Below are 15,350 nucleotides of genomic sequence, written 5' to 3' on the forward strand. Positions count from 1 at the left end.
GCCCCTTGCCTGCCCCTTAGAATGCCCTAGAGAGGGCCAGAGCCACAAGGGTCCTGGGCCAGCCACGTAACAGGTAGCAGGATGCCCTGCTTGCCCAGGGCCAGTCTGCGTCGAATCTGAGGGAAACGCCTGCTGCCCGCTTGGGGTGCACACCTGTTTGGGATGCTCAGCAGTGTCCAGTGGATGTGACTGGGACAGACGTGGCACTTGCGCTGCTGAGAGCCCTAGGAGGCCCTCGAAGCCGGTCCAGGGCGTCAGTGAGCTGAGGGTGATGGCAGAGATGTGTGTGGCATTTTAAACTGCGGAATTACTGCCTCCACCCCATGGGCATCCAGGGCCCATTCAGGACAGTCACTGGGGGTTCTTGGCCACTCAGAGGGTGACTGACACCCCTACGCTGGTGCTGACAGACGCAGGAGAGATGGTAGTGGTGGTGGGTGTGGGGGCTGCCAGTCGAGGGAGACAGGAGCCCCAGTGTGTCACTGTCCCCTGCAAAGGCAGCCCTTTGTGGTGAGGCATCAGGCGTGCGAGGGAAGGAGCCCCACCCAGGCTGGCCACGAGGGTCTGAGCTGCTTAGGGCTGTACTCTAGGTGCTTGGCACCTGTAGCACTGAGTGGGAGCTGCTGGTTATATTAAGTGGAGTAACAGTGCCCCCTGTGGATGAAGAACCAAACTGCAGGAGCGTTTGTGGTGGGAACGCTGCACACTGCCCAACTCTCCTGCAGATCTCAGAAGTTTCTTTGGCTAACAGTGCCCATGCTGGGCTTTCTGATGAGCCCTCCTGAAACTTCCAAGAACAAGCTTTGGTCGCTGCCCCTTGATTCGTCAGCTTCACAACCTTCTGATTCTGCTCTGATGGGGGGGGGGATTTTGCTAGTATTTGTGCACCTCTCAAACCTATTACTGTGCATTTCCTCTGCTAATTATCTGTTCACCTAAGTAACACACAGAAGCTCCTATTTCTGGCTCTTAGCACATTTGAACTCTTGTTTTCTCGTGTAAAAGCCATGGCCCTCACCTTCCATGTGCACGATGCACATGCGTGCCCACACATGCCCTCCATTCGAATCTGCAGCTACTGTATTATCTAATTTCAAAAGAGAAGCTGTGGAAGTGGTTTATTTACCAGAGTCCATTCCTGGTGGCCGTGGTGACTGGCTGTCCTTCCCACTGGGCCTGTTGGAGCCTCTGATGTCTTGTGGGCAGATGCCAAGTGGGTGCATGCATAATTCCTAACCTCCAGCCTAACGTGGATAGTGACAACAGTGGTTGTTTTTGTCCCTATTCCATGGGTACGAGCATTCTCCCAAGACAGAGGTGCAGACTGAACCCCCAGGTCGTGGGCCAAGCATAACTGCGTCTTTCTGTCTTGGTAGCCAGGAACCCATCTCCTGGGCCAGCTTCACCATGGCTGACCTAGTTCCAGATCTGCAGCACATTCTTTTCTGGATGTCTAACTCCATCGAGCTCCTGTACTTTATCCAGCAGAAATGCCCACTCTACATGCAGAGCATGGAAGAGGAGCTGGATGTCACAGGTACAGCCTGACTGGCGCTCCCCGGCAAGGTGCTGTCCTCGGGCACAGTTGGCCGGTCGTGACAGAGGGTTGGGTTCCAGCCTGGGCTTCCTTGGTGCCAGGCTCCGTGTGGGCAGCAATCTGGGGACAGCCTGTGAGACCAGGCCTGGCATTTGAGCCAAACTGACGCCTCTGTGCCCAGCACACTGGTGCTCTGCCGTGGAGGCAGCTTGACCGCAGCCTGCTCGGTTCTTCTTACCACAGGCTGGGGACATGCAGGACCCTTGGTGCCTCATAGACAGATGCCATGCTCAGAGAGGCACCATGGTTCTGGAAAGGACTGGAAGATTGTAGACTGAGTCATGTTTAGGGGTTAACATGTGGGAAATGTGCGCATAGGATTTAGGAATCACAGTGGAAAGTGTCCTGCAAACACCAGCTGGGAAGACGCTCTGTGGGGTGGAGTGGGGCCAGGCCCTGGGCAGGCAGACTTTAGCTGGCAGCGGTCACCTGACAGCCGTTGGAGGTTGGAGCTGACCTGGGAGTTTCTGTACAGAGCCGGGGACCAGCAGTAGGGCCAGTGCTCTGACGTGGGTCCCAGGACAGAGCCTCCAGTGGGTGGTCCTGGCGTTGTCCCACACAGCCGCGTCTGGCTGTGGCTGACAGAGTGCTCGCCGCCCTCACATTGGCGGGGCTCTGGGCTGCTTCAGCCGGGCTGGGGTCTGTGGGGGGCTGAGCAGGTGTGGCTTGGTGGCCTTGTTTCTGCGGGGCCCAGGCTATGGTGGAGAGTGCGTTGGGAGTCCCCTCAGGCCTGTGGCCCAGCTGGGAGGCACTGGGGTGGGGGCTGGGAGGTGTCCCTGGCTGTGGTCCCCCAGATACTGCGTCTTCTTGGAAGTACCTGTGGGCTGCATCAGAAAGAGACCCCAGGAAGCAAAGCCAGCCTGGGGTCCCAGCAGGCTGCACCCAGTGGTTCTGGGCCCTGTGGCCCCCGTGGTGCCTCATGGGCAGCTGTCCCGAGAGGAGAGCTCTTGACTGGTGACCAGAGAGATCAGGGCATCTGTGGTCCCCTCTGCAAGACAGGCTCCTGTTCTGCTTCAGGGGCCTGCAGCTGAACTGGATGCTGAGACCAGATGGGACCGCGGACCGGGCATCCTGTGCAGGCTGGGTGGGTGGAGGGGCCGGGCTCTGGACATGGGGGCGGGCAAGGGAGGTTTGCTTGCTCTCTAGCTCAGGGTGGGGGAGGTGGGCCCCTCTGTGGGCTCCCAGGGCCTCAGGACTCTGGCCTCTGTGGATGTGTGGAGGGAAGCTTGCCCCCGACGTGGACCCTTCCTCATCCGTGGGGCCTTCCGGGCCATGCCCTGTCCCTTGTACCCTCAGGTGCACTTGAAGAGTAGCCAGTTTGACTGCCGAAAAGGGGCATCACCCCTGCTGGCTTAGGTCTCCAGAGCAAGGGCACCTCACCTGCCCGTTGGCCACAGAGTTCTGGTGTCCAGTGGCCCTTGCTGCCTGCCCCAGTCAATTCCTGCTTCCTTCTCCTTCCCTAATGCCTGGTTCTGCTTCCAACTGTGCGGGGAGTGTGGGGGGTGCCTCCTGGGGGGCGGGTTCTGCTGCCCTTCTTGTGTATGTGGTGGGGCTGGGGGTGGGGCGGTCCCTTTTGTTCTGGCTCCCACGGAGAGCTGGCTCAGGAGCTGCCTCACCCACCTGTGCAAGGTGAGAGGTCCCTCTGCGCGGCAGTCTAGGCCTGTGCTGAGTCCTGCTCTGGTCCAGGGACCCTCTCCCTGCTTTGAGGGTTGCGAGACCATCACCTGCATCTCAAGGAGGAAGTTGTTGCTGGTCTGTCAGGCCTGGAGCTGGGACACTGGGCCCAGGGATGTGTTTGAGCTGGACCCAGGAGCCTCACTGCCCAGGATCTGACTCAGGAGAAGTCACACCAACCTGATGACCAGGAAGGGGTCCGAGGCCACCGATCAGCCTACCGAACTTGTGCAGGAAATGACTGTGGGACACATTCTGCCATTAGGCAGAATATGTCCTGAGAGCTGGCACAATCACCTTTGTCACCCTGATTTTGTGTCTGAGCTCTCAACCAGGAGTCCCACTGCGCAGCTGTCAGGGACAGGCACACATAGCATCCACTCAGGATCCCACATGCTCTCTCTGCCTGTGGCTTAGCACCTGGACCTGCAGCAGGTGGGGGGCACCCTGTCCTAGGGCTCTGGATCCTTGCAGAGGTCCCCACGGGAGAAGCAGCTCAAGTGGTCGCCCGCGGCATCAGCCCTGTGGTGTCTGGGGGAGCCTATTCCGAGGCTTCATCCTGCCGCCGTGGCCCGCCGCCTGCTTCCTGCCAGCTCATCACATACCCGGGCCCGCATGGGGGCATGGGGCGGGGTGCTGGGGAGAGTGCTGGGCAAGTGCTGGGTCAGGTCCCTGCTCTTTGTGGCAGTCCATGAGCGCGGAGCCCGGTGACACTCAGCGGCGATCCCCCTGCAGGCTCCAAGGAGTCGCTGTTCTCCTGCACACTGACGGCCAGCGAGGAGGCCATGGCAGCGCTGGAGGAGGTGGTGCTCTACGCCTTCCAGCAGTGTGTGTACTACCTCTCCAAGGTGCGGCCGGGCGCTTCCAGGGACCCGGTGTGCTCCCTCGCTCCACCCTCCCCCGGGTCACTCTTCTCCCCTGGCAGAAACCCGGGCGCCATCTGGCCTCTTCCTTTCTTTTGAGAAGCCCTGGGTGGGGCACACGGGACCCCGTACTGCTGCCACCTTGACCCCAGTTAGTGCTAGTAGCGCTGCTGCTGGCCCGTGTCCTGAGACACATGCAGTGCTTTGGGAGTGCGGGGCGCACCTTTCCACAGGGTGCTTTCAGACCCCCTGTGGGGACCCATCCCACCAGGGCCACTTTCATGCACCACCCTGACAGGAACATGTGCCACGTATGGCCGAGGCCAGCCCTCCTGAGCCCACTGTGCCCGCCTGGGCTCCCGCCTTGGGGGCAGCTCCCTCGGGGCTTGGCCTGCAGACCTTCCTGCCAAGGCAGGGCCGGGGCTTGCTGGTGGGTCCTTCAGCTGGTCCCAGAGCCCCTAAAGTGTTGGGATCTCTTTGCCTCACAGTGCCTGTACGTCTGCCTCCCTGCCCTCCTGGAGTGCCCCCCATTCCAGACGGAGCGCCGGGAGAGCTGGCATGGGAGCCCTGCGCTGCCCGAGGAACTGCGCCGCGTCGTGGCCGTGTACCAGGCTGCCCTGGATCTCCTGCGACAGCTTCGGGTGCACCCTGAGGTGGCCTCCCAGATGCTCGCTTACCTCTTCTTCTTCTCAGGCACGCTGCTGCTCAACCAGCTCCTGGACAGGGGTGAGCATGGCCACGTGCGGCCGGGACCTGTGCCTGTTGGTGGTGCCCGGCTCCGCTCTTGGGGCCTGCTCTGCCTCGCTTGGGGCCGTGGCTGGCTGTGGTGGTGTGGGCAGGCAGCAGGCTGAGGCCAGGTAGGACCTGTGACCAGAGGGGACTAAATCTGTGCTGCTGCCAAGGCCTTGCCCTTAGACCCTGCCTGGCTGAGCTGGTGTCCTCTGTACCTGCTGGGCTCGGAGCACCGGTTACTTCCGACCAGGGCCACTGCTGGGGGCACCAAGAGGTCTGCTCAGGACGAGCCCCAGCATGCCCGAGTTGCTAGCACAGGCAAGGTGGCAGTGGGGCAAGGCCTGTCTGCTGAGGCCTGCACTTTGGAGCCGGGGCAGTCACACCCCTCCTGCCCTGAGCACTGCCTCCATCACCCCCAACCCCAGGAAGGGCCTGGGAATTTGAGGCAGCATCTCAGGTGTGCTTGAGCTGTGTTGTCCTCAGTGGCCTGGGAGGGGAGAATAGGCTCTGGGGAGCCCAGTGCTGGGCTCCTGTGCAGGGGGCTGGGTGTCACCTCCCTCTCCCCTTCCCCTCCCCAGGCCCCTCCCTGAGTTGCTTCCACTGGCCCAGAGGTGTCCAGGCCTGCAGCCGCCTGCAGCAGCTCCTGGAGTGGGCGAGGAGCGTCGGCCTGGGGGCGGCCGGGGAGCGCTTCTTCCGGAAGCTGTCCTGCACCCTGCACCTGCTGGCCACCCCCAGCGCCCAGCTTGTCCAGGTGGGGATATCACAGCAGCATGGGGAGGGATGAGGCCACATGGTGTCCTGGACTTGCAAACTGGGTCAAGGGTGGCCGGGAACCTTGCTTTCCAGGCCCAGAAAACTAGGTTGTTCCCTTGAAAGCTTGCAAGATTGTCCCCATCTGCAGCAGGCAGGCTAGTGGCCCCAAAAGTGTCCGTGTCCAGCCCCTGGGCCTTGTGACTGTCACTGTGCATGGCAGAGGGGACCCCACGGAATCTTAAGTGGAGGGTGGCTCTGGGTCCTGCGGGTGGGCTCAGGCTAATCCGGCAAGTCCGCAGGGTGGGCCAGAGATGGAGGGCAGGAGAAGAGGGACCTGTCCCCAGTGGCTGGATCTGAGGAAGGAGGGGCTGGGAGCCTGGGGGCCCAGCTGGCACCCGGCACAGAAGCGTGACTTCAGCCACAGGAAGGGACCAGAAGGGCAGGAAGTGGATCCTTCCGCAGAGCTCCAGGAGACTCCCTGCTTCGGACACCTTGATTTCCACGCAGGGAGCCCCACGCCTGCGAGGTTACACACCCAAGGCGCTCACCCCAGGCCAGCGGGCATCCGTTCCAGCAACAGGAAGTTAATGCACATCTTAACCGCCCTTCCTCGCCACTCACCAGCCACTGACCCTGAGAAACACCGTTGCAGATAATGAATGGAAATCCAGCTGGGGCTTCTTTTCCTTCCTGGAAGGCATCAAACAAGCTCCTGGCTGCTAGTGGGCACCCATAGGACAGCGCATGATGATGCCCGCTCCTGGAGCTATACTGAGTGTACAGTGTGGCACCATGCCCGAGCAGACTCTGGCATAGCCGGGCTACCGGGGAGAGTGAGCTCTGCTGCCTGAGGACCGGTACACGCAGCATCTTGCCTGCATGTCCTGTTGGTGAGCACAGCGTCCACGTCCCATTGTCTCACGTAATCCTTGCAGCCATCCACCAGCAGGCAGCCTTGCGGCTGTGTCAGGACAGTATCGCAGTGCTGAGGTTAGGGTCTGCATGCAGGAGACCTCCAGGCATGATCACCGGGCTCCCCGTCGGAGCTGGGCCCTGCTCACCACTGGCCAGGCCTGATGTGTTCACCCCATCTCTGTCAGGGTGGTCAGGGGCCGTGAAGATCAGAACCTGGAGCCCTGGGGGCCAAAGTCAAAGCAGCGCTCAGTGGAAAACAAAGTGAGGGCGCCTGATCAGGAAACAAGAAAGCAGATCCGCAGAAAGCAGAAGAGAGGAAGTGATGGATCGGAGCAAAAGATGAGTGAAACAGCAGGCTTACGGTAGAGGAAAGCAATAAAACGAAGAGTGTTTTTTTGAAACCTTTTATAAAAAAATGGGAGAAGACACAAACTGCAAGTATTAGTGCAAAAGGGGATACCACTCAGAGCCTACATTAAAAATTAGTATGAAGAGAATATTATAATTATCGTAATAAGTTTATGCTAATAAATGTGACAATTTAGATGAAATGGACTAATAAAGAAATGAGTACTAATGAAAACTAACACAAGAGGAAATAAAAATCAGAGTAGTCCTATGCATTAAAGAAATTGAATCTTTAAAAACTCTTCTGTACCTGGTAAGGCACGCTGGTAATCCTAGCTGCTCCAAAAGCTGAGGCAGGAGGATCTCAAGTTCCAGCCCAGCCTGCTCGGCAACTCAGTGACACCCTGTCTGGACAAAAAAGGAGGGTTGGGGATGTAGCTCAGCATGAAGGCTGTCAAAAAATAAAAATAAATACCATTCTTAGCTTGAGGGTTCTGTGGCTTCTGGTCACTGCTGAGTACCCCTGAAACAGATTATTCAAGGAGATGAAACTTTATTACAAAATTGTCCTTATAAAAATAAAGAGAAGTATTCATAAATAATAATGAGTCTATAAATATGAAAAAATGGTGATTGTTGGAAATTAAAACTATGGAGGGAGAAGGGAAAACCCAAAGGCAGACGATAAAGCCCAGGAAATGCAGAGTGGAGAGGCGAGGCCAGAGAGAGTGCACAGGGCACTCAAGGGAGACCAGGTGGGGGTCTGCTCTGCTGGGTCCCTCTCTGACACCGACAGTATTCTTGGAACTCACAGCATCAAAAAGAACCCCCCCTCAAGGCCCCCTGAACTGGCATGAGGGTGAGGGGCAGAAGCCTCAGCAGGAATATGCACTTCTGGGTCAGCAGCCCAAGACACTGACAGTCCCTGCAGTGCAGATGTGTGATGACCGTGGCCCAGGCCTCCAGACGTCAGTGGAAAAGCAAGCAAGAGTGAAATAGGAAGAGGAGAAGAAAAGAAAGCTAACGTTAGGACAGCGATCGGAGGAGCCCGGGCAGTGAGCAGGCAGCTTGGGAGACCATTCCACAGCTGGAGCTTGACCCAGACCGCGTCACAGAGCAACTTCCAGAGCAGGACGGGGATGAGACACGACCCAGAGAGGAGCCACCTGAGCCACAGTCTGCAGGCCAAGGAGCTGCCCCCAGAACGCCAGTGCCCACAGCTGCTCACCCACCGGGCCAGGACGGGCCGTGTTCCAGCACGCCCTACCACGGCCTTGTCGTGAGGCTGGAGCTCCTCCTGCAAACAGCGGGAGGAGTGGGCCCCGGAGAGGAAAGGAGGAGCCCTGCTGGAGATGAGAAGGGATTTTGCAGTGACTGTGCCCAAGGCCCAGGGGCCACAGAAGTGCTAGGCTTGGTTTTGTCAGGGGAGTCCACCACTTCCCAAGGACTTAACACCTTTTTTTGTCTTAAGAAACTGCTCCCCCCCCCAAAAAAAGAAAGTGCTCTCAGCCAGGCGCATGGTGCAGGCCTGTACTGCCAAGCCTCAGTAGTAATCCCAGCACTCAGGAGGCTGAGGCAGGAGGATCATTGCAAGTTCAAGACCAGCCTGGGCTACAAAGTGAGCTGAAGGCCAGCCTGAAGTGCATGGCGAGACCCTGTCTCAAAAAAAAAAAAAAGGAAAGAAAAAAAAGAAAGCTCTCCCAGCCAGGCACATGGTGCAGGCCTGTAATCCCAGAATTCTGGGAGGTTGAGGCAGGAGGATCATGAGTTGCAGCTAGCCTGGCCAACTTAGTAAGACCCTGTTTCAAAGTGAAAAATAAGCAAAAAGGTTTGGGATACAGCTCAGTGCAAAGATCCTGGGTTCAATCTCTAGTACTACAGTGAACAACAGCAACAACAAAAAGACCTCCCTTACCCTGAGCTTGCAGTCAAAAGTCAGTCCCACTTCCGAGCTGAGTGATTTCTGTTCTGCCTTTCACATGTCTTGACCCCTTGATTTCTTTTACATGGTGTGAGTTAGGGATCTGACTTTATTTCCCCCAGCTTGCCAGCAGTCCCTGATCTGGACTTGGAGCCAAGGGAGGTAGCTCCTGGCTGGCGTGGAGGGTGTTTGGGGTGGTGATTGTGGTGCTGTCCCCTGAGTGACCGCTGCTTCCCGCACAGCCCCCTGGTGGCATGTGAGACCTGGGGCTGTGTGTTCCCTGGGAGCCCTGCCCTGTGCTGTGACCCTCCCTGGGGTCGGGGCTGTGCTGGGCACCCTGTGCACCTGGAGGCCTCTGACCCCAAGCTCCTCCTTGCTTCCAGATGAGCTGGGCCACCCTGCGGGCCACATTCCCCGCCCTGAGCCCAGCACAGCTGCACCGGCTGCTGACCCAGTACCAGCTGGCCTCGGCCATGGGCCCCATGAGCGCTTGGGAGCCCGGAGCCCAGGACTGCCCCGATGCCTTCCAGTCAGGTGAGGCTGCCAGAGGCAGGGGGCAGGGGGCTGAGGCCCAGGTGAGACCACTGTCCCCAGGCTGAGGGCGGCTGCGCTGCCACTGCCTGCCCCTCTAAGTTGGGAGGGTGTGCCTCCAGCACCGGGGGCCTGCCCTGCCCCAGGATCCTTGCTCCAGCTCCCCACCCCAGCTCAGGCCCGAGGTCCCCGTGCCCTCCTGGCACCTTGGGCCGGGGGCACTGCACAGTTGCATGCGGGCACATACACATCTGACCCACACACCTCCTCTGTGGGCACCGTGCATACTGCAGCATGTAAACAAAACATGGTCAAGGGGGTGGGAGATGCTTCTCCCCAGCCCTTCCCCATTCAGCCATTGGCATCTGGGGCCTGCACACGTCCTGCTCCATGCCAGGAGATCAGTGGGGAGGTCACCTCGGGGGCCTCTGCCACCGGGGAGGTGCTGTGGTGCTGTCGTGGACAGAGCCCAGCCTGCACGCAGCCTAATGATTGTGGCCACTCGTGTAGATACGGGCTCACTGTGGGCCCTCAGCGCCCAGGGACCTCGCCCCGCCCAGTCAGGCGAGCTGCTCACCGCGGCTCCATGGGATGTACCGAGTCCCACGTGGCAAAGGCCTGGTCCGCACCCTGGGGCGCTTGGACACCCTGCTAGTGGGAGGTCATTAAGGGTGGAGAAAGGATGAGAGCCGGGTTGGGGTTGGTCGCCCTGGTGGGACCCCATCTCCCAGGGCCCGGGGAGGTCAGGCCCAGAGCTCAGCCTGTTGGTCCAGGTCCCACACGCCAGGTGGGGGGCTGGCTGGAGGAGCGGGCCGGTCACTGCACCCTCACTCCTTCCCCTGCAGAGCACGTCCTGGAGTCCTACGAAAAGCCCCCGCCCATCGTCCTGCCCAGTGAGGGCTTCCAGGTGGACCTGGAGGCCGACTGCCCAGATGACGGAGTCTACCAGCACCTGCTGTATATCCGCCACTTCCTGTGGGGCCTGCGTGGCCCAGCCAGTCCTGGCCGCGGGCCCACCCAGCTGGCCAACCTTGAGGTAGGGGCCAGGAGGCGGGGGAGGGACCTGGTCCCACAGCTGTCATGTGGCGTTAGGGTGGAAACAGGCACAGGGCTGCCTGGCCCTGGAGACAGCCAGCATGAGCCATCTCAGCCCAGCGCTGCAGATGGCAGGGACACCTGCCGGGTTCTCCCACATTTTTCGTGGTGTAGACTAGCAAGTGTCCTTTGGCTGTTGGCCCTGGGACCCTGTCTCTTCCTGGTAGGCACCCTAGCCACCTGGCCTGACCCTTTGCTTCTCTCCCCGCAGGGCCTGTATCACACCATCCCTGAGGGGCACCTGGAGGGCCAGGGCTGCTCCCTCGCTACCAGGGACCCCAGCGGAGGAGTCCTTGAAACCGCCTCTGCACACTCTGTTCCTGGTGCCGGGGCTCCTGGGGCACAAGATCCCCCAGGGGGATGGCAGCCTGGCCGAGGGGGCCACAGGAACTCCCAGGCTGGCCTCGTGCACACTGACTCCTCCTGCCTTCTCACACCTCCGGGAACCCCGCTAGGCCTCGAGCCTGGGGGCCCTAGCTGGCCTGAGCCTGGCGGCCCCTGTGGGAAGATGCTTCCGGAAGGGCAAAGGAATGGGCTGGCTCCCGGGGGTGCAGCTCTAGAAGGTGAGGCCCAGCCCTGTGCGTGCCCTTTGCCTTGGGGTATTTCCATCTTGGGGCCCTAGGTGTCTGCAGCCTCTGCCCAGTGCAGCGACAGTGGAGCTCAGAGGGGGAGGTAAGGGAGGTCTTGCTCCTGGGTAAAGGGGACTGAGACTCAGTGGGCTCTGCAGCAGGTAGAGGGCGTCTCGCAGGTGACGGGCTGTGGCCAGCAGGTGTGTGCTGGGAGTCTGGGAAAGCTGGGAGGAGAGGGGGTAACCACATGTGGGCCTAGGTATGTGCTGTACACGTGTATCCATAGCCAGGCCCAGGGAGGAGCGCAGCACTGGGTCCTCCTTGCTCGGGCTGAGCTTGAGGGTCCCTGAGCGCTGGGATCCCCTGGCAGAGCCTGGCTGGGGTAGCTACCTGCACAGGTGTGCTCCTGACTAGGCCCTGGCGGGCATGAGCGCCATGGAGAGAGAGGCCTGGCCTGTGGGTGGGCGTGGCTGGGTTGCGGACAGGGTGTGATCAGTGTGGGAACCTTAGGAAAGGCGAGCTTGGAGCCACAGGGAGGGTGGGGAGGAAGAATAGGAGGAAGGGGCAGAAGTAAAGAGACCAGTGAGGCTCTGCTGGGACACATAGGAGCAGGGGAGGGCCGCTGTCCTGGTACAGCTGTGGGGAGGACGAGGTCCCTCTTGCAGACATACTGTGTGCGGCCAGCAGGTGGACCCGACCTGAACCCTGGCTGCCGTCCAGTCTGCTCTCCTGTGTCCTGACTTCTGGGGTGGGCACTGGTCTCCAGTCCTGTGGCCCCTCATGCCCCTGCACCCCTCCCTGCCCACTCAGGAGACACAGTGGCCCCCGTGGACGAGTCTCCTCTGGACCCCTCAAGTGGCAGCTCCAGCACTGAGGACTTCTGCTACGTCTTCTCTGTGGAGCTGGAGAGAGGCCCCTTGGGGCTGGGCATGGGCCTCATCGACGGCATGGTGAGTGGCCCGGGCCTCCCCTGCCCACCCCAAAGCCGTGGGCTGCCGCTGCCCTTCCTGTCCAGCCTGGTCACAGCTTGTGCAGCTAGGTGCCATGGCCTTGCCAGGGGAGGAGACCATGGCTGTGGAGGGTCCTTCTGGTCCTACAGCTGCCCTGCTTGCTCACCTGGCCTTCAAGGTCTGTCCCAGCCTTTGGGGGCAGCGCTGGGCCCAGTTCTTGTGAGACATCTGATACTCATACTGAATAAACAGTCTGCACTGGGACTGGGACCTGCAGGTGCTGAGGCGGGGGCTGCGGGTCCTTGCTGGAGACATCGGGTGTCAGCATCCTCTGCTTCTCCCCAGCACACGGCCCTGGGTGCGCCGGGGCTCTACATCCAGACCCTGCTCCCAGGCAGCCCTGCAGCAGCTGATGGGCGACTGTCACTGGGAGACCGGATCCTGGAGGCAAACGGCACCAGCCTGATGGGTGTGAGCTACATGAGGTACCACTGCTCCCACCCATCCCGGGCACCCTCAGGAGGGCAGGGCTCGCCCTGTTCCTCGAGGTCCCTGAGTAGGAGGGAGTCTGATTTGTCCTGGCCTTGGGGCACGCGCGCTCAGGGTCTCCATATCACCCTCCCGCCTTGGTTGGTTTCAGAGCTGTGGACCTGATCCGACACGGGGGCAAGAAGATGCGGTTTTTGGTTGCCAAGTCTGATGTGGAAACAGCCAAGAAAATCCGCTACCGCACGCCCCCACCGTAGGTGGGGCTCAGGACCCCACCCCCAGCACCTTGCTCCGCCAGGCGCCCCCCAGTTCTTTCAAGCTGTCCATCACCGAGTTTCAAATCGCCAGTGAGTTCCTGTGTGGCGGCCTCACTAGGACACGCCTGTCCTTCTTGTACATCTCATTGTATATTTTATTTATATGACAGAGGACACTAAGTGGTAATGTTTCTTACAGAGTTTTTATGTGTAAAGACTTTAACAGAGAAGTATAGATTCAATAAACGATCTTTCCTATCCTCCTGGGGGCAGTGGTGGGCTCTGCCATTTGCAGCCTGGCATTTCTGTAGTCCTGCACAGCCTCTCCTCCCCGCACTCCCGCGTTAGCACAGTAGAAACGCTACATGGCCCTGTCCTCTCCCTGTCCAGAGGCAGAATGAAGACCATAGTTCTCTTGCAGCCAAAAGGGCAGAGCCACCAAGCAGGGCAGCTCCACCTTCTAGCTGCCTGGCTCAGCATGCCATGTACCCAGAACACGGCTCTGGAGCGCCCAGGAAGGCTGGAAGGGGACTGGCTGAGCTGCAGTGTTGCTGAGGACCAGGCCACCCTGTGCACGGCTGCCCCGCCCTTTTCTCTGAGCACCAAAGCCAGCGGCTTGGCCCTAATACCAGGCACTTAATCTGTAGCTGTCGTACACCTAGTCGCTGTCTCCTCACCCTGGCAGGCTGCCAGCCTAACAGGGCAGGGCAAAGGCCAGGGGTTGTTGGCATCATGGGGCCAGCGGGGCCAGCACACCTCTGTGCTCGGCCAGACTACAGCCTGGCACGTGCCAGGCACCTCAAGCAGGTCCCGCAGCTCCACGGCCTGGGTATAGGGGACTTACGTGTCTCGCTATGCACAGAACAGTGGCCAGGACAGGAACGGAAACCCTAGGGACAGGGACTAGTGGGGTCCCAGCCTGTCCGCTGCAGAGGACACGTCATGTGAAAAGGGGACACCTGGAGGGCCCGGAGCCCAGGAGCAGTGTCCTGAGTGGGCCCCAGTTGCAGCCTCATGGGCTCCGTGCTGCCCCCTGCTGAACATGCAGGGAGGTGCAGGGCATCTGCTCCAGGCCCTTTGTCAGTGCTGCCACTGCTTGCAAGCATGGGCCTTTCAATGGGGTTGAACGGGTGGCTCCCCACCAGCTGCCTAACATGCTAGGTAAAGTATATTTTTATTTTTTTATTTTTATTTTTTTTTGTGGTTTTTCTCCGGTACCGGGAACTGAACTCACGACCTTGCGCTTGCCAGGCAGGCGCTTTTGCCGCTGAGCTAAATCCCCAGCCCCCGGTAAAGCATATTTTTAAAAAGTCATTTAAGTGCATGGTTGGCCCTAAAAGAAAAAAAATCCTTAGAGCCCAAAACTGAAATGAGGGTCTAAGTTCCGAGAAGCTGCACACAGGGTGGCAGGTCGCTGGCCCAGCCCTTCAGTCCTCTGCTTCAGTGATTGTGGAGAGGTGGCAGAGTCTTAGCCGCCCCAAGCTAGCAGGCAGACTTCATCGAGGGACCCGGTTAAATGCTGAGGGACCTCAGTACTCCAGAGCTCCTAAAGAGCTGGACAACGGGCTAGGGAATAGTCACATAACCACGGTATTATGTAGACCTTACTTACTACATACCAGGCCCCTTGGGCGCACATGGGCATGGCCTGTGTAACTCACAAGACCGTTTCCAGATGAGGAGGCAAAGCAGAGAGAGACTGATTTATATGGCAGTCAGCCGGCACCATAGTGTGCTGGGGGGAAGTCACAGGAGTGATCCTGAAAGCCAAAGCATTTCTCCCCACTCAGCTCTGCCACAGCTGGTGCCCGCAGGTGCGACTGCAGCTGGTGGTGAGCTCTGTGGCTCTGAGTGAGCTCTCCTGCCCTCCTTGGTCCCACAGACCAGCCGTACCCTGGTCTCATAACAACAGCACACAAGCAGGGGACAAGCTGGGCCAGGAGCACACTCCCACCTCTGTCACCTCTGTACTGCCCTGCTAGCCAGACAAGTCATACAGCCAGTCCCGAAGCCATAGCCAAGTATGCATTTATGATGCTTCTCTAGGTGAAGGACTACTTGGGAGGCTGAGGCAGGAGGACTGCAAGTTTGAGGCCAGCTTGGGCAACATGTGAAACCCCCATCTCAAAAAAACAAAAAGGGCTAGGGATGTAGCTCAGTGTAGATCCTGGGTTCAAGTCCCAGTACCACCCCCAAAAAAGTCAGATAAAAGATTAAGTATTTTAGACAGATGAAAAGATACTGAGCTGGAAGAGAGAGTTGGAAGTTTGTCAGAAAACATGAAAATAAAAGGTGAGAGACGCAGAACAAGAAGGTGCACCTTATGTTAGCTGGAGTCCTGGAAGGACACAGGGAAAATAGGGGAAGAGCACTACAAAGAGAGAATGGCTGAGAATTGAGAAAAGGCCCACATCCTCAGTGAGTGCCAGGATCAGTCAAGTGAGTACACCTTTAAGTGCATTATGGTGAAGCTACAGAGTGCAGAGACAGAGGTGGTCTGAAGATCGGCCAGGGAGCAGGACAGAGCTCCGGAAAAGACGCCTCAGCTGGCTGCCGGCCTCCAGAGTAGAGGTGGGACCGCACACAGGATGGTCTCTTCAGACGGCCAGGAAAAACGCAGTCCAGTCTTTCAAGAAAAAGGATAAGTCTAAAATAC

At 59.2% G+C, this 15,350-nt stretch overlaps 1 protein-coding gene across 2 annotated transcripts in view; it reads left to right on the plus strand.

Moving 5' to 3' along the window:
* Radil (Ras association and DIL domains) overlaps positions 1-12,955 on the plus strand; it is an 83,426-nt gene extending 70,471 nt beyond the window's left edge. For both annotated transcript variants that reach the window (XM_013521246.1, XM_005397849.2), the window contains 10 exons: positions 1,377-1,537; positions 4,007-4,119; positions 4,623-4,860; positions 5,445-5,617; positions 9,187-9,337; positions 10,180-10,370; positions 10,641-10,992; positions 11,809-11,948; positions 12,294-12,433; positions 12,589-12,955. In XM_013521246.1, coding sequence (XP_013376700.1) covers positions 1,377-1,537; positions 4,007-4,119; positions 4,623-4,860; positions 5,445-5,617; positions 9,187-9,337; positions 10,180-10,370; positions 10,641-10,992; positions 11,809-11,948; positions 12,294-12,433; positions 12,589-12,694 — 1,765 coding nt within the window. In that variant the 3' untranslated portion in view covers positions 12,695-12,955. The remainder of the gene's footprint in view (positions 1-1,376; positions 1,538-4,006; positions 4,120-4,622; positions 4,861-5,444; positions 5,618-9,186; positions 9,338-10,179; positions 10,371-10,640; positions 10,993-11,808; positions 11,949-12,293; positions 12,434-12,588) is intronic.
* Positions 12,956-15,350: the final 2,395 nt, after the last annotated feature.

Source organism: Chinchilla lanigera, unplaced genomic scaffold, assembly GCF_000276665.1.
Source record: "Chinchilla lanigera isolate Chin_1 unplaced genomic scaffold, ChiLan1.0 scaffold00059, whole genome shotgun sequence".
Lineage (NCBI taxonomy): Eukaryota > Metazoa > Chordata > Mammalia > Rodentia > Chinchillidae > Chinchilla > Chinchilla lanigera.